This window comes from Dunckerocampus dactyliophorus, chromosome 21, assembly GCF_027744805.1.
Source record: "Dunckerocampus dactyliophorus isolate RoL2022-P2 chromosome 21, RoL_Ddac_1.1, whole genome shotgun sequence".
Lineage (NCBI taxonomy): Eukaryota > Metazoa > Chordata > Actinopteri > Syngnathiformes > Syngnathidae > Dunckerocampus > Dunckerocampus dactyliophorus.
This window is the reverse complement of record NC_072839.1, coordinates 10,578,298-10,606,072: the sequence shown is the minus strand read 5'-3', so window position 1 is coordinate 10,606,072 and position 27,775 is coordinate 10,578,298. Positions and strand designations below refer to the sequence as shown.

Sequence of the window (27,775 nt, the reverse complement as noted above, 5' to 3'; positions counted from 1 at the left end):
CGTGAATGGCTCTATTCTACTCCATATTGTGTGTATAACCAACCAATGACAACACGTCATGTTTTTTAATAAGTGTAAAAAGAAGCTTACCGTTGTTAAAAGCATCCAAGTCAGGGGTGTCCAAAAACTGCACCTCAGCTTTGTCATAGAGGTGAGAGTGTATCATTAGCATGAACTTTCCTCTTTGCTCTTTTGTTCTCATTTTTGTTTTTTTCAATTTTCCAAATATTTCAACTTTCTTCTTAGATAACTTTTGTAATCGTACATTTGCTTTTTGTAATATTTGGACTTTTAGCAGAGATGATGATATATTTTTCCCCAAACTAATCTTCCAAAAATTACCACTTTATTTTGTTATGTTTACTTATATTTTCTTTAATATTTCAACTCTATGCTACTAAAATTACATTATTTTTTTTCCTCATATGAGTTTATTCTCATAAAATTTAGCCTTTTTTTATTTTAAGAATACAACTTTTTTTCTCTTAATAGTTTGACTTTATTCTCATAAAATTGCAGCTGTTTTTTTTCCCATTTCGGCTGCTTTTTAAAAATTGTCCAACCATTTCAACTTTCTTCTTGTAAAATTTCTTCTTGACTTTATTCCCCTGAATATTTTACTTTATTCTCATTACATAACTTTTTCCGCAACCTAATTTTTCCAAAAATGTAAACTTTATTCTTTTGTGTTTTTGTTTCTCATATGACACATTTTTCCTTTTCAGATTTGAACTTGATGCTACTAAAATGACTATTTTTTCTCATATTACTACATTATTCTTGTAAAATTATGACTTTCTTGTTACATTACAACTTTTCTCTCTTCATATTTTCACTTTATTCTTGTAAAATTGCTGCTGATTTTTTCCATTTTTGCTGTTAGTGTTTTTTTTTTTTTTTTTTTTTTTTTTTTTTTGTCAAATTATATTTTTAGAATGTGCCAGGGTCCAGGGAAAAAAAACAGCCTTAGGCCGAAAATGGCCCCTCGGCCTCACTTTGGACACCCCTGATCTGAAGTGATGACGCGTATGGTGTCACAGAAGTCTCTAAATGCCCTTGCATCATCGTTTGTGTTATAAAAAAAGCCAAAGAAGAAGCAAAACACACATGCATTATTCAGTCAGAACACTAATTTGATGTGTTTGTGGCCCCTTCGATGAGTTGTGCTCAAAATGCTTTGGAAGTCATGCTAGCATGCATGTCATACAGATATCATCAAAGTTACAGAAGCATTCGACAAGCAGTCCCTGACTTGGGGGCTAGTAGTTACTTGCCAGAAGACGTTTTCTTTGATGGCGGCCATATTTTTCAAACAGTCACGCTCAAATTTGAAACACACGTGCTGTGTGTGCCAAATTTCATGGTGATTCGTTCGAACACCTTAAAGGTACATTGGGTTGCTTCGTAGTTGTTGCTGTGTGAGAAATGTCAACTCAATCCAACGTATGGGGTTTAATGGCATTGTGGTGTATTTGTCAGAAAAATAATGGCACAGGTAACACAATAGGGACGCATATTTGGACAGATGTTCAGCCTTTTGTGTGCAGCGGTTCGGGAGTAGAAGAGTTGGCTTACATAAATAAATACATCTTCTCATGTTAGCTCTGTGTAAACATGTCGTTTTCAAGCTGAAAGAAACACACTGCACAGCAATGAAGGTGAAAAGATAATTTGGTTGTTTTTATAAGATTATCTCCCTAGGAAACGCTGTGTTCTCGCTCCTGAAAAAGCACGATGATTGGACAGCGGTGGTTTTCCACCAGATCTGCTGCTGCAACCCACAGCTCCTTTGTGTTCCAGCATCATGTGGCCCGCTAAGGCCCCTGAATGGCTCCAGCCATGCCTGAATGTCACCTGGCTGGAGATGCCGTCTCCCCGTTTTGTAAGGGCTGTTTTTGTGTTACGGGATCCATTCCGTGTAAATGGACCGCCCGAGGGGCTCGGCAAATCCGACGCTGCCCTCTTCATGTTTAAGTGCTCATCACCTTCATCGGCGCCTCTCGCAGCTGCCCGCAGAGCCAGAGGCCTCTTGTGAAAGTCTCAACTTTTATTTCCTCTTCCCAAGACAAATGTCAAGCATCGGGTTTAGCGAAGGTGGCGGTGGGGAGCGCGGCCCACCTGTCTGCCGCCAGTGGCAGCCAGATAAATGCAACAACGCGGCTGGTTAGCACCGGAGGCGGCGAGTCAGAGTGCGGTGCGACGCCCGTGCCATGATAGCGACAGAGGGATTTTAATCATCTCCTCTCCCCGGGAATGACACCGGCGCCACACGGGGTAACAAAGATAGAGCGGAGGAAGGGAAGGAGGGTGGGAGTTCTGGCACCCGGCAGACAAACAACAGCCAACTTCGCCGGGTGGATTAGTGACAAGTGTGTGCGCTTCTGGCCAGGCGGGGGGAAAGAAATGCTTTTTATTTTAGTATTATTTTTAGGATTCATGGCATCATTAAACCCAGCCAAGATCATCTTAAACAAGTTGTGCGTGAAACGGTTATAAGCTCTGCTTCTTTCTACTCCTTTTCGGACCTTCTCCCCATTAGTGAGGGCAGTCATTTGTCTCGCCGCAGGCTGCACCCTCATCCTACAAGCTCGCACCCTTCATCCAGTGCAGGTGTTATTAGAATCCACCACCGCAACTTCCTCTCAGTTGAGTCGGGAAAAGTTTTTCAAGCGAGCATTAAGGGCGCCTGGCTGGATGGAGGCGCCTTTGTGATGCAAGTCAGTAAACAGGGTTCACAGGTGTCTGCTGCATGCAGCAGGCGCCCAAACAGTGGTGCTGCTCTTTAATTGGCTTACAAGGTGGAAGAAGCAACACACACAACTCCTGGATGGAGGCGGTGAACAAAAGGTGCCTTTCCTGTCATGAAGGCATTAAAAAATGGACACAAGGCGTGTTTTATCTTGCAGCCACCCACTGTTTATTTTTCGAACACACCACATGGCATAAGTTAATTGTAATGGCATTAACACTGTTGGTTTTGAAACGTAGTCGCAGTTGATGGCCATTTTGTCTCCCAAGGACGTTGGGTCGTCCTTCTTCATTTGCTCCTGACTTGAATTAATGCTGATTCTTTGTTAGTAGAGATGAGATTTTCATCAAAAAGATTTACCAAGACACTCAGATGTTTGGATTTACTGCTTTCACATTCAGCAGGGTTCCATCCACATTACGACAGATGAAAATAATACTAACTGTGCCTGAAATGGATCTGAAGGGAATGACAAACGTGAGCGCCGCCAGCGAAACAAACAAGATGGCTGGCAACCCATGCGGAATAAATCAATGCTGATCATTTTCTTAGATTTTATTAGATTTTGTTATATTTTATTCATGTATTATTATTTCTTTATATGACCCTTTTAAAACATAAACCTGACACATAATTTGCATGCATGTTTTTTGTTTGTATAATATTTGATACATCAGCCACTAGAAGGTCGTCCCTGGGCGCATTGCGCTTCCAATTTCACACCTTCAATCTGTCTTTTTTTTTTTTATATATTAATTCATTAATAAGCCGTGCTGTTTCATGGTTGAATATGGCTTATTTTTTGTGGAAAAAAATATACCAATTTGAGCAAATTGTATGTATTTTTGGCCGAAATGTCAGCATTTTAAGGGATTAAAATGGCTAAATGAAGTAAAATACCAATAAAAGGCATTCAGAAAACACATAGACATGTCGTAATGTGACATGACCTTACATTGAGGAGGCAATAAGCACCACAAGAAGTGCAAAGATGTGAGTCTCTTATGTCTACTATATTGGGTGATATGAGTGGAAAGGTGACTATATGGGTGTTTTTTTTGTGTCTGGAGGTCTCTGATAATGTTAAACGTATTTAGATTGTAAGCAGGTTTTCTATGGTCTATGTAAATATTCATTCATAATTAAGGAATTCTACTTTGCGGAATTCACTTATCACGGTCAGGTCTGGAACCAATTAACTGCAATAAAGGAGGGATGACTGTGGATGATGCTATTGCAATTCTGGCAATAGCAGGTGTCCAGCGTGACACAATGCCACCAAATATACATGTCCCACTGAAGCTGTGGTGGAGGTCTCCACACTGCTGGAGGTGCATATTCTCTCTTTCTCCACTTGCACTTCTTTCCTCAATTGTTACCTTTCTCCTTGCAGGTTTATGTGTGTGTTTGTCCGGTGTCAATGTTGGACCCTCTTCTGCCCTCGTCTGGTCAACACTTCCATCAGTTTCAGCATCCGTTTGTGTATTTCTCCTTTAACTTTCCACTTTTCCTCAACCATCCTGCTTTGTTGCCTCTGTCACTGTGGGGCCCTCCTCTCCCCTCCTCAACACTTTCATCCTGCTCATTGCTACCACTGGAGCTTTCTTCATCACGCTCTGCGGTGGGAATCCAATCCATATCTCCCACTTCATCATCTCACCTCCCTAAACTCCTCTGTGTTGCTCAAATTGCCATCGAGAAAGTGCAGAAAGTCTTCATCTCTGTGCCTCCTGCGGTCTAAAATCAAGGTTTATCCATTTTCAGGCCACTTATTTGCTCTAAAAACATCATCTTTCAATGTGATTGGTCAAAAATATTGTACCAAAGAAAGGAAAAATAAAACTAACTTCCCTTTTGTTACCGCTGGATCAAAATTGATACAATCATTTTCTGCACATTTTTCAATGAACGAAAATGGAAGTAATTCATCAAAGTAAGTGCCCTACTTGAAATATTACTAGATATGTCAAAGAAAATCTCACAATAACCTCTTAAAAATGACAATATACTTCTCCCTGACACAGCCAGGTCAGGGTTCACAGGATTTTTCCATTTTAGATTGTGCCATGTAATTAGTAAGAATTATTGTAGTGCAAAAGGTAACCTCCAGGGGGCAGACAAGTATACAAATGTGTATACTTGTATGTGTATACAGCAGGGTTTTTGGGGGGGTTTTCGGCTATTTAAAATCAGTGTTTAGGTGTAAAGTTAGCATCTACTGTGGATGTTGGCATAGCTAGCTTATAGCATGGCTTAGTCTTGTCAGTTATTTGTTTTTAACCTGTTTGTTTGTTGATGCGGATACTCAATTAGGATTAGTAGCATTCCTTATTTAGAAATCATTAATTTTTTTAGTTAAAACATAAAAAACCTGTTTGTGACCTTCTAAATACGGTTTTAACATTATTAGAGCCCTCTAGACATGAACTAACACCCCTATAGTCACCTTTACATTTGTATTACCCCATATAGTCGACCTAATAAGAGAAAATAAGCCATTTAAGACATTAATAAGACTCGTGCTCGTGTGTATTGGTATAATGTTCCCCAAGGGAGCTGAGTGAAAGGCGGCCAGGAAGTGACATCGGTGGTTCAGATTTGCGTTTCAACTTGGCTTGGGTTATGGTTGCAACAGTAGCCCATGTTACTGGGGATTATTGTGCCTGTTGTGAGATCATCCAAAAACCTGCAATTAGAGCCTGTCGTTCAAGGCAATTATTACTTAATTTAGGCAGAAAATGTGTAACATTTGCTTAAATCTGCATATTTGTGAACAAATAGGCCGTATTTAGCGACAAAAGAGAATTATTTATTGATATATTTTTGAAAAAATGAGTGAAGCCACAAAATTTGAAGCACAAAGTGCTGAAGGACGACTGTACATACCGTATGAAATGATCTCACGAATTAACGAAGTGTATTTTTTAATTTTTGAATTTTTAATTGACCAAAATTGAGTTCAAATTTCGTGCTATTTTGCTGACATATTATAAACTCAGCCTGGAAGCCAAATGCCTGCAAGTGCAATGCACACATGTTCGTAAACTGTGATGAGGGTGGTACTTGCAAATTTTCTGTGATTTGTTTGAGAATCATATATGATTTGTGTGGGCCGTATCTGATTGTGATGCAGATTTTAGTCAACAAGTATAATTACTTTCTCATACTTACTGAATCCACACGGTGGCCAAGTGGTTGCAAATCTCCGAAAATATGGTTAATTAGTCACTCTAAATTGTCCATAGGTATGAATGTGAGTGTGAATGGTTGTTTGTCTATATGTGCCCTGCGACTAATTGCCGACCAGTCGCCCAAAGTCAGCTGGGATAGGCTCCAGCATACCCCCGTTACCCTAGTGAGGATTAAGCATCACTGGTAATTGTAAAAAAAAACAACATTAACGGAGCCTCCAACAGTACATTTAATGAGCGATAACGTAAAGTGTTTTGGTCACATCTCTTGAAGATTATGAGAAATTCTTGAGGTGCCGACTTGGAAGCGTGACTTTTGATTTGCTTCATCAAGCAGTGAAGGCGTCAAAGCAACTGAAATTGACAAAGAATGACTAATCTTCCATATATTCTGTCGGAATCTTTAATAAGTGCCATTTAATGAACGAGCGGCGTTGTGCGCTAAGTCATTAACTTTGAAAGCAACAGTGATTGCTTTTGAAGGATTAGCGCAGTTTTCTTTGCATTTTAAATGTGCGTCGTTAATGTATCTGGAATTATTGTCTTTGGTGCCGAGAGATAAAGTTTGAGATTGCAAAAAATTGGCGGTAATGAAAAGAGGCTGTCTGGTATGTTGGACGTGCGCCTGTATGAGAGGGAAGGTTGCAGGCAAATGGCATCTGACGCCAGTGTTGACACTTCTCTGATCCTTCCCTGATCTAGATCTCTTATGACGGCTGGGACGGACCGAAAATGCCTCGCCTGGCAGCCAAAATGTCCCCTTGCATGTGCTCGTGTCTCTTTTTTTGTCTCCATGTTAACCTCGTCAAGTGTCAGGCTGCACGCCTATTTGTTGTGACAGCACGCAGACCAGCTAGATTTCATTGTGGACGCTAAAGTAACCACAGCTCCTCACTCGAGTTGTCTTATAAACGCTCACTGACCACTGTTTTCTCGGGACAATTGATATTTGCAGGCCATTTGTTTTGATATCCATACATGGCTGGGCACAGGCTTTTGGGAATTTGGGCCGACACTTGCAACGGAGTGGAAAATTCCAGTACGACTCCAAATACAAAAGATATCGCTGACACTTTATTAGGTCGGCTTTTATCCACTAAGAAAGGAAATGATATCCCGTTGGGTGAAACGGAGTTCTGATCATTTACAGCATTGTTCAGAACCCTATGTAACCCGATGTTCAATAAACGGACTCCAGCTGTCGCTCTCACCATCAGTCTTGTCCAGTAGTCCACATCAATTATTGCTTGGCCCTTGGGAGACATTGTTGTCGTCTAATAGTATACAGTCTCCCCTCGCTACATTGCCGTTCAAACACTGCTCCCTCACGCTGTCACGTTTTTTCAAGAATTAAGTAATTAATAAATGATCCCTGTTTGTGGTTGACTGTGGCCTCTTATTAGTCAAAAATGATCCAAAGACTAGTGATATGTAGTATTACATTACATTACCTTCATTTGTAGCCATGGATGCAGAGTCCAACGTGACATAGTGAAACAAAGTTCTCCTCCCATTCCATGTGGAAGTGGTACCTTTTCGACTTCTTACTTTGTCCTTCTTCCCCATTCAGATTCAAACCATTTCTTAAGTTTAGAATATATAAATTGGAGGCTAACTCGCTAGCATGTCCACATTATGTCCGATATACGACAACAAAAGGAACTTTCCCAATGCTAGCGTGTGCGTTATGTCTTATCACTTTATATGTCCGTTATATTAGGTAATAAGAGTATTAGGGTTTGTTCTGTATCGTTTTGCAAAATTGAGCCAAATAACGCTTGGCTCACCATAATCTCTATTTTTTTGTTAATATTTTTGTGTGTCTGAAATGGACGAATCGGATTTACATTATGTTCTATCGGAAGAATTGCTTCGATTTTTGTGGGACCTTTTGGAAACGCATAAATGCATGAATAACCGAGTTATGCACTGTATCTGTCCTGCGTTCTCTCTTTAGGCGTCATCCGGACTGCTTTGCCCAACATGGACCGGGAGACCAGGGACCAGTACGTGCTCGTCATCCAGGCCAAAGATATGGTCGGCCAGATGGGCGGACTCTCGGGGACCACGTCCGTCACAGTCACGCTCACCGATGTCAATGACAACCCTCCTCGCTTCCCTCACAGTAAGTACTGCTCTCAATAGTCCCGATCGGAAAGATTGTTGATATTTTCTTGGGTCCTTTAAAGTCCAATTTATGTCATGATTGTGTAGTTTCCTACGCTCAGTTAATCAAACCCTATCCTAGCAGTCAATGAAAGATGACATTTACAACACATTTGACCATCATATGGATAAAAGACGAGCTTATTTCTCTTGGAAAAAGCAAAAAAGCCCATAAACAATCTCTTGCAACGTTTGACTTCCACGCTATTGAAATAATGTGCAATAAATCAACTTATAAAGTGCACTCCAGATAACCTCAGTGGAGATACATTTAGTCAAAAGCTCTCTCCGACACTTTAAAGTGGCTGAACGGCCACTTTGCATAATTACTGCTTTGGTTTTCGGATACTTTCAAGTGCCGCATTCGGCTAGCCAGAAATGCATTTGGCTTAACAAAGACCATTGTCTGATTTATTGATACGCACGTGTGGCATCAATCAATTTATACTCACTCAAGGCACCATCGTTCTTTTTGTGAAAATAGAATTCTTTTGGTTTACTCAGATAAAGAATATATTGGAGGAGCAAATGGACCCATTAAATACTTTAACTTTTAGATTAGCCCGTAAGCAAAAAAACGCAAAAGCTGTTTCCACAAAACTTTGTTCAAGTGTGATGCATTTCCCAAGGAAACCGATAAATGCACATATAAACATCCAAATAGAATGACTCACTGCATCATAGTTGACCTTAAAATTCACTCACATATTTGACCTCAATTTTGAAGCAACCAAAAATGTCAATTTCCAGAAAACTGCTGTAAAAACATCACACAGTACGGTATATATTTTTTCCACTTTAAAACTACTTCTGCCTAAAATATTCATGTAAAATATTTATGTTTGGGGGATTTTAATGCCTTTAAAGGCTAGTAGTATGTTTATTTGCGCCAGCTGATAAGTTTTTCTGCATGCTTTCAATGGGACAAATTAGCACCATTCGGTCAACATCCAGTATATACTGTAGAAAAGTTCATAATTGAAGGCCACTGGTCTAAACTGAAATCGGAACACAGTGGATTGCCGAATCAAGAATGTTTCACTAGGTGTCATGTTACTGTAATGTTCGGTGAGACACTTGATGGTGGAACAACAGGCTTTAATTGCAGGTTTGAATTATCTCAAAACAGGGACAGTAATCCCTAACATGGGCTACTGTTGTGGCCGTAACCCACGCCAAGCTAACACTATTTACATAAATGGCTTATTCTCTTGTATTATGTCTCCTATATTGGGTAATATGAGCATAAAGATGACTAAGGGGTGTTTTTTTCATATTTAGAAAGCGGTAATAATGTTAAAAATGTATTTACACGGTTGGAAACAAAATTTTTATGCTCAGACAATGAAAATACACAATTTATACTGCAAGTAAGGTATCCTACTTTGCAGAAATTCTTTATCATGGTTGGGTGTAGAACTAATTAATTGCAATAAAACGAGGGATTACTGTATTTCAAATTGAAGTGCATGAAAAAAATGCCCAGGGGTGCCATGACAGAAAATAATGAGAACCACTGAGGTTAAGGTCATTCTTTCTGGAATAAAATCAAAAATGGTACAGTCCAGTTGTCCGACAGACATAAAAACAAACAGCAAATTGTTTTTGTTATTGTGCCAATCTTTTGTGGAAGTCTGCTTTCTACCTTGCACCAAATTAAAAATACCCTTCCTACAAAGTGTGTATCCCTGCTTTATTCCTCATCAGAGCGACAGAACGCTTCGTCGTGGGATAACCAGGATCAATCCGACTGTATATTTTTTGTACTCGGCCCTATTTCCTGGCCTGCTAATGGTTTCCAGGCTCAGCTTTAGGATTCAAAGGCGTTTGAGGCTTCTCATGATAATCCAGAGGCAATCAGTTCACCACCAACACCTCCACCACCCAATGGCTCAGTGCGCTTGCTGCTCGCCATCCGCCCGCCATGCAGCCGAGTCAATTTGTGGGCTCCCCGGGCGAGAGGTTGAAGTTTGCACAACAAGTCATCAATGGCGCTTAAACCCGCCGCTGCTGTCTCTCCGGGAAGATAAACTCACTGGGAAGTTCGTGGTTCTCCTGCTGCAGCCCTCGCTGGGTCAGGGGTTGCGATCAATGAGGCCATTAGAAGAGCTGATCAGAGTCCAGGACTGGTCCTTCGAGGGGACCTGCATGGGAGGACAGGCTGACTGGGAGACAGGAAAAGGTGGAGGCGCAAATTGGACAAGCCATTTTTCCCCCCCCCTCGCCTTTTAAAGAGCTGCTATTCCACGGTAAATTAAAAAGCCATTATAGAGATTACATGGCAGCAAACAATGTCAGGCAGATTAGCATTTAGACGGACACTTTAAGGGGGACACTGTCAGGAACACAGAAAGGTCTCGTAATGAGCTCTGTCATGGCGATTGGGAAGATTATGAATATGATTCCCGTCTTTATTCTTGCAAGAGTACTTCAAATCCGGACAAAAAGCTTAAGCAACACAATGAAGAGTTGTGGAGTAATAGAATCTTAGAATGAAGGTTTCTTCTTATAAGGCTAACTGTTGGGTCTGAATGGACCTGACGGAATGGCAGAAATGGAAAAAAATACTTGGCTACACGGATACATGAATAGGGAACCGCTGAGACATGAAGTGTAAATGTGAGTTCAGCAACCAAAATACGGAGTTCTGCCACCACAGAACCTCAAGCTCCTGTCCCGTCTTTTTCCAGAGGTCAACCAGTACACCGTCCTGGAGTCGCTCCCTGTTCAGTCAGTGGTGGCCCGGATCAAAGCGTCCGACGCCGACATGGGCCCCAATGCTGAGATGGACTACCGGATCATGGATGGCGACGGACCCGGCCTGTTCAACATAACCACAGATGAGAACACGCAGGAGGGTGTCGTCCTCCTTCTGAAGGTACGCAAACAAACCCCAGAAAGATCCAATGTGAGGGGACCTGATGGTTCTTCCCTGTACCATATACTGTACATTGGATGATAGTGTCAAAGGTATCTTCAAGTACACTTATTACCCTGCCAATAAAACACAACAGCCAAGCCATTGATTTTAATGACACAAGGTTTCATTGGTTGGGAAGTATTAGAGCATGTTTAAAAGCTTGGTATGAAAAATCTGTTCTGCCTTATTCCACTGCAAGAGTCCATATAATCCATATTGTGTCTACCTCATTAGGAAACGTTTCAAGACATATTGTTGGTTCCAGACTAGGTTTTATCACATATCAGGGGTCCCCAATCCGGGGTGCAAAAAAACATTCAGAAGCAATTAAAAAATCAATAGACGCGTACATTTTATGTGAATTTTAATTTTTTTTTTTTATTTTTGTAAGGATGCAATGTGGAATTAAAATGGAAATAATGTGCTTTGTTTTATTTAAGGGTAAGTAAACAATCAGTTACAGTGGAACCTCGGTTGGCGTCTGCCCCGGTCAGCATGTTTTTCTCTTAACGCCAAAAATGTAAACTCCAATTTGACCTCATTTACGTGCATCCTCCGGTTAGCGTATAATATGCCGCACGTCTTGTCTTCTCGCCAGAGGCGGGTTCCCAAGGACACGATGTGGCAGCAAGATCAACACCTTCTTCCTGTTTTGCCATGAGTTGGACTTCTTTATCAAAATGCTGGCACTTGCAACTATCTTTGGCTCCATTTTGGGTTATTGAGGTGAGAAACTCTATTGAATTCAAGAAATAACTCATGGCAAAACAGGAAGGTGGTGTTGTGACGGGTGGTGGTGTTGATCTCGCTGCCATCAACATCACAAGAACAGTTTTTGGCTTTCTAGAATGGATGAATTGGATTTACATTGTTTCTTTTGGGAAAAATTGATATGGTCAGCGTCAGTTTCGGTTAGAGTTGGACCATCTGGAACGGATTAATGACTCTAACCAAGGTTCCACTGTGCTTGTGTAAGACTGGATTGTCTACGCTGACCGCTACCAAAACAATGGACAGTAAAAACAGACATGTGCATGTCACTCACACACTTATGCGTGTTTTGAACATTGTTTGCATTAAATAGTGAATAATTATTTGTTGCATACATTAGCATATGACAATAGCATTAGATGACTATAGGGTCTGGCTCGTCTGTGGGCTGATTTGATCCTTTGTTTGATTTGTTGTTGCAAATTCAGACAATTACAAGACGAGGCGAGTGTCTGAGGCGATGAAAAGTGTCAAATCAATGTTCTCCCGTGCTTTATTAAACACGGCAATGAGCGGTTCAATAAGGCCGACCGAGATGACAGAATCTTTCAGCGGCTCTCATTTTGCAGTGATTGTCAGCACCATTGTGTGCTTGTCCTCACGTCGATAATATTGCTCTCTCTACAGACTATAACTACGGTCCTACGAGCAAATTGTTTGCTCCGAGTCTTTGTGCTAGCTTTATCGTAATGCCTATTTAGTGATAATCTCCCATTATCACGCCTACACACACATGTATTTATTCTCACAGCCTCTCGACTTTGAAACCAAGAGCAGCTTCTCTCTGCGGGTGGAGGCCACCAACAGGAACATCGACTCCAACTTCCTGAACCTGGGCCCGTTCAGCGACACCACGGCGCTGAAGGTGACCGTGGAGGATGTGGACGAGCCCCCGGTCTTTTCTGCACCGCTCTCCAAGATGTCCGTCTCCGAGGACGTGCGGGTGGGCACGTCCATCGGGCGGGTGTCGGCACACGACCCGGACACCTCCAACAGCGGCATCAGGTACGAGACGGCGTGTCCACATCCGCATTTGAAGGTTTTTTTTAAGCAAAAGTAAAACTAGTCTTAAAACTAAGGCGGCAGTGGCTCAGGAGGTAGATCAGGTCATCCAGAAACTGGAAGGTTGGCAGTTCGATCCTCGCTCCCTTCACCCAGCCACTGTTGTGTCCCTGGGCAAGACATTTCACTCTTTGCTTCCATTGCTGCCCACACCGGTGTACTGTATGAATACGAATGAGTGGTCGGAGAGGCGCGAATTGGCAGTCATGTTGCTACAGATGTAGTTTACCACCACCAGTGTGTGACTGAGGAGTGAATGAATAATGGGTTCACTTCATTGTGCCTTAAAGCGCTGTCCATTATTATTATTATTATTATTATTATTATTAAAACTCAGCTAATTGAACCCAAACTATTGACATGTATTTATAAAGGGAGCAATACGTTCTCAATTAAAAGCTATATCAGTAAAAATCAATTTTCTATACCGCTTGTCCTCACCAGGGTCGCGGGTATGCTGGAGCCTATCCCAGCTAACTTTGGGTGAGAGGCGGGGTACACCCTGGACTGGTCGCCAGCCAATCGCAGGGCACATATAGACAAACCGCCATTCACACTCACATTCATACCTATGGACGATTTAGAGTCGCCAATTAAGAGTACCCGGAGAAAACCCTTGCACGCACGGGGAGAACATAAGTAAGTCACTGTTGAAATAGTCCACTGCTGATGGGGATGTAATACAACTTGATGTCAAAAAATCCCAATTCTCCCTTTAAGGATACATTGAACTGCAACATTGTAGTTAATAAGAACGCCATCAAATAGACTGAGTCTTCACAGTGAAAAGGCACTTGAAAGTGCACCGCCACTGGTCTTAAGCAAACAAAGGCAACAGTCTTAATGCCCTCGAAAGGCCCTGTGTGGCTGTCACAAGCAGTGCCAGATGGTGTGTGTGTGTGTGTGTGTGTGTGTGTGTGTGTGGCGGGGGTGCTGCAGCATCTGCAAAAAGTGAAATGCCATCTTGAGCAAGAGAAGGGCATTGCTTCAGAGGGGTCAAGGCTCAAACACTGGCACATTTGGCCTTTACGGTTCAAAAACACAACCTCACGCTGCCATGGTGTCCTGCTGTCCTGCGTGGAGGCCTCGTTGCCCCGCTTCGCATTAATTGAATGCATATTGTTGCCTTTTCTCTATCGGAATTGTGAGCAACCCTAATCAGAAAATCAAATTAGTGCACCATTGAATCTGTGAATGCTTCTGTTCATCGTTCTCTCCGTCTGCAATATGATTTCCCCCCACATCAGCTGGAATTAAAATTATTGTGGAACTAATGGAGCCACCAGAGTCAAATTACTTTGCAATAATACCCTTTGGCTGTAGACTAATTGAAGTTGTAATTTTCTCATACAAAAAAATGTACCAAGGTTGTGTGCTGGCCTCGGTTATTATCAACATCTACTGATTTTATTTTTTAATTTTTTCATGTTTGTGTCGTGCATGCATTTGAAAATATTTAAGTTGTTGTGCTTCGCGAACATGATTGCATATGTACTCACATCAATTCCACTCCAACTGATGGCGTGCTTGTGTGAAGGTACTCCATCGACCGCAACACAGACATGGAACGCTTCTTCAACGTGGACGCCCTCAGCGGCATCATCAGCACTGCCAAGCTTCTGGACCGGGAGGCCAACTCGGTGCACAACCTCACCATCCTGGCCATCGAGAGCCGTGAGTTGAAAGAAAAAAGAAAGCAAACACGCCAACGTGTGGCGATGCACAAGTGGAATATCCGAAACAAATCTTCCGCCACATTTTCTCCAGCAACAGATGCATTCAGGAAACCTGAAAAATACCACTTTGTTCGAAGGAGCATGAGATTTATTTATTTACTTATTTATTTGTTTATTAAGGATAAAGACATTAATTTTTTAGAAAAATATCTGAGATTTTCAAGAAAAATTTGTGTAATTAGAGAAAATTATTTTGTGAGGGGAAAAAAAGTCCTGTTTTTATGACATTAAAGTTTCATTTTAAAGAAGGTAATATTTTATTTATCTATAATATGCAATATAAATATTATCCTTACATTCATAGTTGCATTACTTTTATTCTCATAGCTTTTCTTTAAAAAAAAAAAACATTTATTTAACTGAGAATATCTTGTGATATAAAATTTTCAACTAAAAAGGAATATTTAATTGATTATATTAATTTTTGTCATTTTGTAATATGATTTCTATAACAAATACATTATATATTAAGATGATATATTTTTTTTTCTATTCAGTGTGACTAATAGTTTATTAATGTTGATATTTAAATATTGATATCTAATTTAATTTAATCTAATTTGATTATTTTTGGATGAAAGCGTATTCAGAACAACAACATTACACAAGAATAAAGTCATTTATTTTAAAGAAAAAAAAATCAGATTTTTTTTAAGGGAAAAAGTGTCATTTTTTTGATCGTGTGAGAATTAATTCACATATTTTTTTACGACATTGAGGTTTAATTTATACAATTTTTTTTCATAATTATAACAATTAAATTGATAATTATATTCAATGTATTACTGAATATATTATAGCATTTTTCTCTCAAATATATGATTTATATTATATTGATATTGTATTTTTTCTGTTCAGTGTGACACTAATACAGCTTCATAATTAGATTAGAGTTGATTTTATATATATATATATATATATATATATATATATATATATTTTTTTTTTTTTTTTTTTTCATTAAAAATAATGATACTGCCTTGTGTTTATAGATGATATCTGTCTATTTTGGAGGACACTGAGAAGAAAACGATATTAGTCTATTTATTTTTGAGAGCAAAATCTGGGATTTTCAAGAAAAAAGTTGTATATTTATGTACATTTCTATAAGAAGAAAAACCCTGCATCTCAGCTTTCACCAAAACGTTTTTCTTGCAACTGCTTCCCCCCCCCCGTCAGCGTGGCCCTAATTTGCCATTGTCATGCTGTAATGCAAGTCACATTTCGTTACAATCTTTTTGAATATGCCGCTGTCCAATAAAAATAAAAAAAAGAACCGTGGACACCCCTGGCTTTTACAGTTAAACGCCCCCCACTGTTGCTGTCGCTGTGTACACAGAGGCTCGTTGTCAGGGCTTTCATTTTGTTGCCACCATCTTTGAACACCATTAGCGGTTCCGTTTTTTTTTTTGTACTGGCTGAAATAAATAAAAAAAAATAGATATGGCAGATCCTTTTGAAGAGCCTGCCTATTAAATGAGCTCTTCGGCAACATAAAATGTTGCACCATGGCGCTCGATAAAGATGCAGCCTGTGTAGTTGAGGTTGTCTGTGAATATGAATGCATTCATAAGTGACCTCTCAGCCGTGGGGGGGTTACATGCTGACTCAGGGTGGGTGTGGTCATGTTAAGCGCCTGTTTTGGGGGTTTTTTTGCATTTTATTTGAAAGCAACATCTCAACCTGGCCCCAAGGACACAAGTTTGTCCTTTTTTTTTCTTTTTTTGCGCCTGCCTTTCAAACACGATTGTCACAAAAAGACAAACTGCCTGTCAGCATCGCTTTTTCTTCCTGCACTCTTTGATTTAAAGACGGCTTTTTATTTACTCCCTCATTCCCGTGTGTGTGCGCATGCCCGATATAGCAGCACAGCTATAATAATAGCCGTCATGACGCGTCTCTCAGCAGTCCCGAATGTGTGACTTGGTGCCACTCGGGCGCTGTTTGTAGCACACAAAGCAAATCTTTGTCCAGCTCCCCAGTTGATGTTTCCACGCACTGCTGCAGACACTACTGATGTTCAACGTGACCAAAGACGTTCTGCGGTTAGGGGACGCTGCAGTCAGTCACGTTCCATCCAAAACCAGTCTGGACCCCCCAGGCACCGCACGTCCTTTCCGCCGCCGTCACAACATCATCCCTGAATGTCAGCGCCTCGTCACCGGCCAGCAACGGGGATGGCGCCGCCAAGCTGAATCATCGTCTCGCACGCAGCCAGAGCCGTTTAGACGGCAGAAATTGCGACGGGCATGAGACCGGTCGCCGTCACTTCCAGCACACTGAGATAGTTCGCGCTAATCGGACATCTCTCTCTGTCTCTCTTTCAGAGGACCCCAACCAAATCGGTAAAGGATTGGCTGTCGTGACCGTGTTGGACGTGAATGACAACGCCCCCGTCTTCGCCATCGACTACGAGACCCTGCTCTGTGAAAACACCTCGCCTGGGACGGTAAGACCCTCGTCGAACAAGTCCAACTGACTTGAAATTTCTCCCGCAGCTCAATCCATACTAAAATGACCCTCTGTAACTTGAGGGTGTCGAGCCGAATCCCCATGAAACTTGGGACACACATGCAAGAAATTGACACGCACGTGTGTGTGTGTGTGTGTGTGTGTGTGTGTGTGTGTGTGTGTGTGTGTGTGTGTGTGTGTGTGAAATTTGAGCAAGATTGGTTGAAAAACACGGCGGCCATCGAGCAAAACATAACGAATTGCCCATAAGTCACGCATCATTTGCTGAGCGATGCTAAAACTTGAAGGGTATCTGGATGCTAGAATGTCTTCCGAAGTATTTTGAGCGTGAAATAAATACAATAAACTGACAAAAATGAACATTTTTGCTGGGGTTTTTTTTGTTTTTTTTAACTTTTCAACTATTTCAGCTTTTTTCTTAAATAATCGAAGTTTTATTTTCATAGTAATTTTATGACTTTATTCCCATAATATTTTCCCTGACCTAATTTTCCAAAAATTGCAAATGTATTTTGTTTTGTTTGTTTCTCGTAATATAAAGACTGTTAAAAATTCACATTCACAATATTATTCTCGTAAAATTACAAGTTTATTTCCTTGTTGAAATAAGACTGTTTTCACTTTATTCTCGTACAATTAAAGCTTGTTTTTTTTCCCATTTCAGCTGTTTTTTTTATTTTTTTTCCAGCTATTTATTTGTAAATTTTCTTCTCATAATTATGACTTCATCCCAATAACATTTTGTCTTTATTATCACAACATTGTCACCTCATTTTCCATAAATTACAACTTTAGTTGTCCTGTTTCTCATATTATGGCTTTTAAAAAAAGAACGTCTTTTTTTTTTACTATTTTAACTTTATGCAACTAAATGACATTACTTTTCCTCATAATATTACGACTTTATTCTTGTAAAATTACGACTTTTTTCTCGTTAGATTACCACTTTTTTCTGTGAATATTGTGACTTTATTCCTGTAAAATTACTGCAGATTTTTCCACTTTTGCTGTTTGTTGTTGTTGTTGTTGTTGTTGTTGTTGTTTTTTTTTAAGTTTTCTTGTTAAATTGTATTTTTAGAATGTGCCACGGGCCAGTAAAAAAACAGCCGAGGCGCACAAATGGTCCCCGGGCTGCACTTTGGACACCTGACATAATTTCTTGAAAGTTTATAGATTCTTCTTCTTATTATTATTATTATAGAACATTACAGTATCCAAGACGTTCCATCTTCACTGAGTGTTCTCTCTGTGGCTGCATTTCCTGTCTTTTAGCATTTGGCCTCATTGTTGCTAAATGACCCGTGTGCCCGCTGTGCTGATTTATCCGCTGGTGACATTTGTGAAAATACAATCAGGCGACTGTTGAAGGGGGCGTGCAGAGCTGCGCATGTACAATTGATCAGAATGACGTATTGTATTAGAAATGGCTATTAGGTTCTTTTTTTTTTTGGCGAATTTATTTGAGCTCCGGTTGCACACTTCTTTGTCTCTCACGCACACACACACATACACACACACACACACACAGGGAGAGGTGGGCGACAGAAATAGGAATGATCTCCTTTGCATAAAGGAGACATTAGACCGTGCATTTCTAGATTCATGATGTTTGTTACTTTTACTGTTTGGAAAAGTGTCGTGCTTTTGAGATACGGCTGGAATTCAATTGTTAGCCATCCGCCAGCCTCGGGATAAAGAGTACTTATTAGAGTAAACATTGCGTCTTTATTAGCCACCGCCATTATCGACAAACAGCAGGACGATTACCATCCTCGCGCTTGTCCGCAGATGATGATCGCACGCTGATTTTGAAATTTAGAACAACACAAGCAGCTTTCTATCAGCCATCAATCTACACACGCCGACTCTCCGGTTCGATACGTCGTTTGTCTGTTTCACCCCACGAGCGCTTCGCCAGATGATTTATGGCCACGAGGACTGTGACCGCGCTGAAACAAAGTCATTGGCTGACAATCAAAGCGGGCCTCGGGGCCATGGCGACCGCCTTAACCCATGACGGTGTCATCAGCAGGCGAAGGCACAGCCAATGTGTAATTACACTGCTCAAGCAGACTGATTGCTTACTTAAAAGGAGGGCTGATTTTAGCTCTCGGATTTGTACGTGACCTTTGACTAACATTCTTTTTGTCGCTGTTTGCCGATAACATGAGCGGAAATGACATTGGTGGCGCCCACTTTGGGTTGGAATACATGCTAGCAGACATGCAGTGCAGATACCCTCAAAGTTTGATCATCATCAGATAAATGTTTAATGACTAATGGCCAGTTAATTCTGTTTTACTTCATGGCGGCCATGTTTTTCAAGCAGTCTTACACACAAGTGCTTGTCAGACCCCTAAAGGTGTGTACCAAATATGGTGGGGATTCGGTTAAACAACCTTAAGTTACACTTCAAGCAGACTGAGCTGTGTAAGAAATTTCAAGTCAATCTGACGTATGGGTTTTAACAGCAGTCAAAAATGCATCATGAAAAGGATGAGAAAAGAACCATAAGTCTTTTATTTTGAAATTTATGTCGCAAAATTCAAGACGGACAACAGACATTTAATCTGGAAAGGCAAGTTATTCAACTCCACAGCAGCACGCGTGTCCGGTGTGCTACGGAAACACAAGAACAGTTATTCAACTACACCATAGCAGAAAGAAATGAATGCGTTTGTCCCAAAAGCCGTGAGTACCAATTTGCCACCGTGGGGCCATATTTTTACTTCACAATCACCTGCCAGCAGATTCCGATTGCATATTCATGCTGTATTTAAAAATCATTAAACACAAAAGCTAAGCAGTTTTGCATTTTGTTCTTATTCCAGTTTTGTCTCGCTCGTCTGCAAAAGTGTTTGTAGACAAAACTAGCGGCGCCGGTCGCCTCCGTCTTTCTTTCCAGTGACGTGCAGCACCTTCATGTGGAAATAAAGTAGATTTCATGATGAAATGTTGTCCATGAGACACATCCACGGCGCCTGGGGAGTGGGAGTAGCTGACATTTAAATGGAATCGCAACTCGCTACCTGCGAGAGGACCAACTGGCGCTGGCTGGTGGACCGGCACTGTCAGACGCCACCGGACGCCTGATTCCTAATTAATTGAACTGCTCCTTGTGTGTGTGTGTGTTGGCGGTAATGGCTGTGTCCGCTCGCTTCAGTCGGCCACTGGCTGTCACGCCCGCCGGCTTCTCCAAAGATGAAATAATAACGTTTGCCAGTCGGGACCCGGGTGGCGAGCGTGTGGCTCACATTAACAGCGGGTGCAGCGGCGCCGTAACCTGCCATCGTTCAGGCCTAATTAAAGCCACCTCGTGGCATCAGCTCCCCCCGGACCAAAAGTTGCCACTTGCTCCAGATCATCGGCGCGTCTGTCGTCTGCCATCTTATTAATTGATTTCGTGATGGGGTGACGGGGGGCGAGCCCCAGCGGGTGTCACGTGGTACGTTGTTCACGTTGGCGTAAACACGAGTGCGCTCGGCCAGGCGCTTGAACTTCCATGGAAATTTTGTCTTCCGCATCAATCCCCAACTCATGACGCTCTCGCACCTTCAGCCCAAATTATCACCTCATTCTCGGCGCGGAAATGAGGTGAGAGGTGAAAACAAATATGTCGAGGCGTGCGGGATATGGCAAACACGTGCTATAAAAAGACAAACATCATCACACCGGGACATCGTCAGTGACGACTTGTCAGGGAGTTTGCACACAGCACCGAGCGAGACATTTACAGGAGGATGTTTGAACGGCGGGGACGGCGAGCGCGATTGGCGCCGCCGACCTGTCAGCGTGCGGCGTCTCGGGTGATGTTTAGGGCGTCGACGCCGCAGCGAGGGGCGCGAAACCCGCAGGCCCGGCACCTCCTCCGTCAGCATTCCCGTGGTGACAGCTGTCATATCGCCGTGGCGATAAGTGCCACCTGTTTGATGGGGTGCTTATTTATACTCATCGCTCGCATTGATCTTGGTGCACAACTCAACTGTTAGCTTCAAAGCTGTTTCACTGATAACGCGTACACATTATCGTACGAGAACGACACCTTGATCACAAAGAAGTAACTTAAGTATTATTTTTCAAAACATGTTAGTTTAAAGAGAGGAAAACCTTACGCCATATGCAACTTTTTTTGGCTGACTTGGGATCTGTGCAACAACGTATTTGTCCCTATTATGCAAAATGAACTTTTTAAAAGATGTCCTCATAGTAGCATGTGTCCCCACATACTGTTTATGAGCACCACACGTGGGACAAATCCATCTACCTCGCTCCTTTGCTTCGTTTTTGAGAGAAGAGGCACTCAAGCGGTCACTTTTGAAGTTGCGCGTTTTCACGAGAAACAGGCTTCGCTACACGTCTTAAAATAAACCCGGAGCTCTGACAACTCTCCGTTTTTCTTCAGGTTTTCTACGCCATAACCTTGAAAATATTCCATTGGAAAAAGAAGCAATCGGATTTCGGGGGAAATTCACTTATCACGATGGGGTCTGGAACCAATTGGCTGCAATAAACGAGGGATTACTGCATAAGGCATTCAACAACGCTGTGAATGTGTAGTATTCTACACTGGTCACCAGGTGTCAGTAATGTTACTGTAATGTCCGGTGAAACACCCAAGAGCCAGACTTGATTGTCGGAACAACAGGCTTTTATTGCAGGTTTGAATTCTGTCACCACAGGCACAATAATAATGTAATAAAAACACAGGCTACTTGCTGCAGTCACCCATGTCAAGCTAACTCACATTGCTTCCTGTCTTAAATGACATATTCACTCTACTGCATTGGGTAATACGAGTGTAAAGGTGACTATCGGGGTGCAGTAATGATGTTAAAAATCACATTTAGAAGATTTTCTATGCTGTAACTATGACAATATTCAATTTATATATCAGGAGTCCTATTTTGTGGAAATTCACTTATCACGGTCATGTCTGGAACCAGTTAGCTCGATAAACGAGGGATCACTGTACACGTACCGTATTTTCCTGACTAAGTCACACTTTTTTTCATGGTTGCGACGTATACTCCGGAGCGACTTGTGTTTATATATTTTTTTTCACACTGACAGCCACGAAAAGGCGCTGCAATTGGACTGAGTTCACTTTAAATCCTTTCGCATGGAACCATTAGAGGGCAAGTCTAGTGCCAGCAGCCGCGGTAATTGCCGCTCCAACGGCGTATCTTAAAGTTGCTGCAGTTGTTTGCATTTGCTTTTGTGACAGCTCAAATATCTAAACTATACCAACATAAACAACACAAAAAGGGTTATTTTCTTATTTTGCTTGTGTGCCAGTATCTGCTACTCCGATCACTCCGGTACCACTGGAAAATTTACAATGTAAACAGCAACTTTTTAAATTTTTTTTGACTGAACACAAATGCCCCCAAAAAGAAAATCTTATTCTGGAAATTACAATCTGCAAGTAAACCAGTTATGTTACGTTGCTCTACCACATATTCACGTTACGTTAACAGACGCCTGTTTAGCCTGTTCTCCATTTTATTATTTCAAGATGAAATATCTGTTCTTGGTCTCTGGTTGTATCAAATAAATTTCCCCCCAAAAATGCGACTTATAGTCCAGTGCGACTTAAATATGTTATTTTTCTTCTTCATTGTGCATTTTTGGCCGGAGCGACTTATAGTCTGGGAAAGTACGGGATATGCAAGTGTATATTGTGCACTGTAACACGACGCTCTTGGAGAAACACACACAGGTGTGGACAAACACAGCTCATTAGCGTTAAAGCTGTAGGCACACTAAATGCGTGTTCCCATGAATCAGTTTTCATTTCTAGTCAGTTTCCACAAAATCCGAGGACCCAAACAAAGCACCCTACATGTTGCTGGCTCACCGTCCATTTGTCATTTCTAGTTATTTTCATTTGTTTTCTGCATGTAAAAATAGAATTATTCTCTATAAAATGTATTTTTTTAAATATATTTTTGATGGTTGCCTGGGTTTTTGTACATTTAGGCTTTCATCTGACCTTTCGGAACGCGTGTTTCATCAAAATGCCAGCGTATGAACACAGAACGTGACTCACACACCTGAGCCACGTCAATTACCACGTTCTAATTAGAAGCGTTTGTGATAATGAAGTGCGGCGCTACAGTAGGAATTGTATGCCACCCCCTAATTGGCGGGGTTGTTGGGTGTCTTAGATCAAGGTGATAACGCCACGTTGTTTGACATGATCACCTCACCGACGGAAACCGTCAACAACGAGCGGCGCTCCGTGACGCTCTCATCAGACTTTGTTCATGAATGATGTTTATTCTGGTCACTTTAATTGTCAGCTTCGAGACGAACTGGAACCGTTTAAACTGCACCACTTTTGCTCCTATCACATGCCTGGTTACCCCCACAGAAGGTGTTTGTCAGTGGAAGTAGGGTTTTATATGCAATATGAACAGGTTCTGATCTGATTCCAAACCAGGTTTAATGCCAGTGTGAACGTGACATGTGAAATAGTTTATTCTATTTAATTCAGAGGTGGGGAAGAAGTTGTAGCGTCCTCGTCAGTCCTCAAATGAGAATAAATGACTGCCTTTGAGTTGAAGGGGGGTGGAAAAAAACCAGCTGGCGAGCATTTGCCAAGCTTTTATCGCACCACAAACATGCTGATATTTGCTTCCCCCGCTGTCGTTGGCACGCCGCGGCAAATAGAGGACACCTTTGTCCTTTTGTACCCTTTCTTGGCGATGCACGGTCGCTTGTAAACTTCCCCCCCCCCCGAAAAAAAAATTTAATTCTGTGACTCATCTGCGTCTTCAGTCACGGCTCTGACAGCCTGCCGCTGCCGTTAATGTCTCTCAGCGCCAATTTATGTCTACATCCCGGCCTCTCTGCTTCCCATTAGAGAATTCCTTCGCAAAAAAGGCTGGATGGGAGCGTCTTGCATCAGAGCCACGCTAATGAAAGGCATTATACATTACAAAGTGTTTGATTTAAGTCTTGATTTCCAGTCCTTTCCCGCTGCAGCGCGATAAGAGGGGGGGATCCATCCGCATGCATTCAAAGGACATCAAAAGGTTCACATTGTGCTGCGGCTTCTGCTGCTTCTGCACGTAACCTCGCTATCAAGATGGCACATTTCCATAACAGAGTCCCCTATTCAATGGCAGCTTTCGAGGTATACGAAGCGCTCGGTTGTTGGCGTCTACCTGCCATTGAAAGACATTTCATCACATCTAATCCCTGAGCTGTATCCAAATAAATGGACCTTTGTGCCCCAGTCTAATACTGTTTATGAGCACCAAACATGGAAAAGAATCTATCATATCCATCACTTGCTTTGCTTCACTTTTCAGAGAAGAGGCACGATCGCTTACCTTACCTGGGCTTCGCCACACATCTTAAAATAAAGCGCTGCCAAGATGTGGGAGTTGTACATTTAAAAAGTGATAGCTTAATGATGTTTTCACACAGGGTTGTCCAATGCATGACCCGCGGCACATTCTAAACATTCACTCCGAAAACTTGGAAAAAAACCTAAATGAACCAATCAGAAGTAATTTGACCAGAATGAAGTCCAAATCAAAATATCAAGAGAAAAAAAGTTGTAATCTAACGAGAAAAAGTCATAAAATTCCACAAATAGCACCGGAATATTGTAATGAGGAAAAATAATGTCATTTTAGGACAAAGTTTAAATATTCAAGAAAAAAGATGGTATTTTAAAAGCAGTAATATTATAAGAAACAAACACAACAATTTTTGGAAAATTAGGTTTGGGGAAAAAGTTATAATATTCTGAAAATAAAGTCAAAATATTATGTCATACCTACAGGAAGAAAATTTACAAGAAGAAAGTTGGAAAAAAAACAAGCGGGGAAAAAATAAGAATAAAGTCAGAATATTGGGAGTAAAAAGTTGTATTGTAACATGAAAAAAGCAATTAAATTGAATCATTAATATGAGGAAAATAATTGTCATATTTTATTAACATATAGTTGAAGTATTAAGAAAAAGTAATAGCATAATATAGGAAGCAAAACTAAATAAAGTTGTAATTTTCGGAAAATCAGGTTGGGCGAAAGTTATAATATAAGATATTATAAGTATTATGGGAATAAAGTTGTAATATTACGAGAAGAAAATTTCCAAATATTTTTTTGGAAGACAGTTGAAACATTTGGAGAATTAAAAAAAATAAATAATATGTGGCCCTGGCTGGAAAAAGTTTGGACACCCCTGGTTTAATGGTAATATGTGTCCCTAAGGTTTATGGACACCAAAATCTATCATTTTCATTTATATTGTTATATAATTTAATATCATTATCATTATATTTGCTCCACTTTTGAGAAAGGAGTCGCTCAAACGGCTGCTTTTGAGGTTCTGGCTTTTCATGTCGTAAACGAAAGACCCCCTTCCCCAGGCTTCGCTACACATCTTAAAATAAAGCCCGGGGAGCTCTGCCACCTACCATCCGTCAGTCAGCTGCAGACGTGGGCGCTGTAAGTTTGAACATTTAGTTTTTCTTCAGCGAACAGGCTAACCCCGCTGCTGTTGACATGCGAGTGTAACGTTAGCACTGTCGCTCACGTAGCTATGCTAGTGTTGCAAACGTGTGTGTCCTCCCGTCCCGTCCCGTCACATTGTTGTATGTCATATACGGCATCGATTATGTTGGACAAGTGCAGCGTTGCAGTGTATATGTAAAAAGTGAATGAAGTACACAATTGCGCTTTTCGGAGACACGCATTTTAGAGTCTGAGACTTTTTTAAAATTGGTGAAAAATAGCGTAATATGGAACCTTTTGAGGAAAAGCCGCCCGGAAAGTCTTCTGCCAAGTGTTTCCTGATGTTGTTTAGTATCCCGTTACAAGGTGAGACTTTTCTCGCTGATGAAACATGAAGTGAGTTGAGCAACATTCTTTCATGCCAGTTTTGATAATTGGCAGCGGGTCGTTTACCACCTACACCACAACGCGACAGCCCGCCACCGGCAGCGTTTAATCACAACTGACAACTGATTAAGCCACGTCTACACACATTTTTTCTTCTTTTTTTTTTTTTTGTTGTTTGGATATTCGAGCAGTCTGGGATGGGTGATAATTTTTTGGGAATTGCCGGTGGGAGTCTCTTGGATGCTGTCGGAAGTTCGCCACAAAAGATTTGTCAGGTTCGATGTCAGTGACGCCCACTTTGACCGCCATTGTGGTGCCTGTCGCTTGAGTTCCCCCCCCCCGTACAGTGTGCACCCTCTTCCTTCCTCCCCTTCCCCCCCCCCCTTTCTGCTACTACTTGAATTAAAGCAACATTTTCCACAAAAAAGAAGGCTAAATTGATTTTCATACAGCAAATATTTATGAATAAAAACATCATTACCGCACATGCACATGCCAGCAGGCGCAAATAAATTGGTTTATTTGGTAATTTAATTCCATGCATTATTTATGCTCTCGTGTGTCAACAGTGCAGTATAATAACGGCGAGAGGGATCCGCATCGGCGTCGGCTTTAGAGGCGAAACTAAAGTGGGCCGAAACAAATAGCGCACTAGCTCGTGCTTGCGCCTTGCGCCGCCTCGGGCCTGGGCCGCTTCTTATCATCAGTCATTTTCATGCGCGCAGTAATGAAGAGAGGCGCGTATGTATTTATTTGCTACGAGGTCCGCGCCCAATATGATGTTTATTATCTCTAATCTGAGGCCACCGCAGGCAAGCAGGGGTATTTGAATCACAACGATGCGCGCATTTAAAAACGTGGTCACATTTTTATCTGTACTTCTATGCTAAGATATGGAAATTTCTCTCATAATTACAGTGGAACCTCTTTTGGAACTTGTTTGTTCTCCCATAGGAAATCAAAGAATTACTGTAATCCATTCCAGGGTCAAACTAAACCTGCAGGCAATGTTTTAAAGTAACATTTTAACATTCTTAAAGGTCATGCAAGTGTATCAAACTCTTTCTATTGTGTAGGTGTGTGTTACACCTGCACAATCCAACAAGAGTTTGATGCACGCGGTCAAACACTTGGTGTGTGAGAGCAGAGGGCTCAAAAACATCCACAAGTTAAGTTTGCCGCCTTGTCTTTTGCTTCAGGTGATCCAGACCGTCAGCGCCGTGGACGAGGACGAACCTCAGAACGGTCACCGCTTCGACTTTGCCTTGGACGCCGCCGTCGCCGGAAACCACAACTTCACGCTTCGAGATAACAAAGGTGAGACAAATATCAGGATGGACGTTCACTGCACAGCAGCCACATGACGCCGTCACGAGCCTCCCGGCTAAAACTGGTACTGTTGTGGGCGTACTGTGACACCTTGTCTTGCTGCCCTCAGTCTCCTCTTGGATCAAATTGGTGCGGTTGTCCTGTTTTTCAGACACGCTGGCACGTTCTCTTTCTGCCCTCAGTCTCTCCGCAGATAAACTTTTTTTTTCCCCCCACAACATAGACCTTAACACGTTTTCTTGCTGCCCTCAATCTCTTTTGGGATTAAACTGGTACTGTTGTCCTGTTTTTCTGAGAATGTACCTTGACACAGTTTCTTGTTGCCCTCCGTCCCCTTTCGCACAAAACTGGTACTGTTCTGTTTTTCTGGGAGTGTACCTTGATATGTTTTGTCACTGCCCTCAGTCTCTTCTTGGATAAAACTGGTACTGCTGTCCTGTTTTTCTGACAGTGTACCTTCAATGTTTTATCACTGCCCTTAGTCTCCTCCATGGATAAAATTTGTGCTATTGTCCTTGTTT

At 41.5% G+C, this 27,775-nt stretch overlaps 1 protein-coding gene across 1 annotated transcript in view; it reads left to right on the top strand.

The window, feature by feature from the left end:
• Positions 1 to 27,775, top strand: part of cdh7a (cadherin 7a) — a 107,143-nt gene that overhangs the window by 66,953 nt on the left and 12,415 nt on the right. Inside the window, exons 5-10 of the mRNA XM_054766036.1 lie at positions 7,898 to 8,065; positions 10,797 to 10,984; positions 12,549 to 12,802; positions 14,397 to 14,533; positions 16,923 to 17,044; positions 27,125 to 27,242. Coding sequence (XP_054622011.1) covers positions 7,898 to 8,065; positions 10,797 to 10,984; positions 12,549 to 12,802; positions 14,397 to 14,533; positions 16,923 to 17,044; positions 27,125 to 27,242 — 987 coding nt within the window. The remainder of the gene's footprint in view (positions 1 to 7,897; positions 8,066 to 10,796; positions 10,985 to 12,548; positions 12,803 to 14,396; positions 14,534 to 16,922; positions 17,045 to 27,124; positions 27,243 to 27,775) is intronic.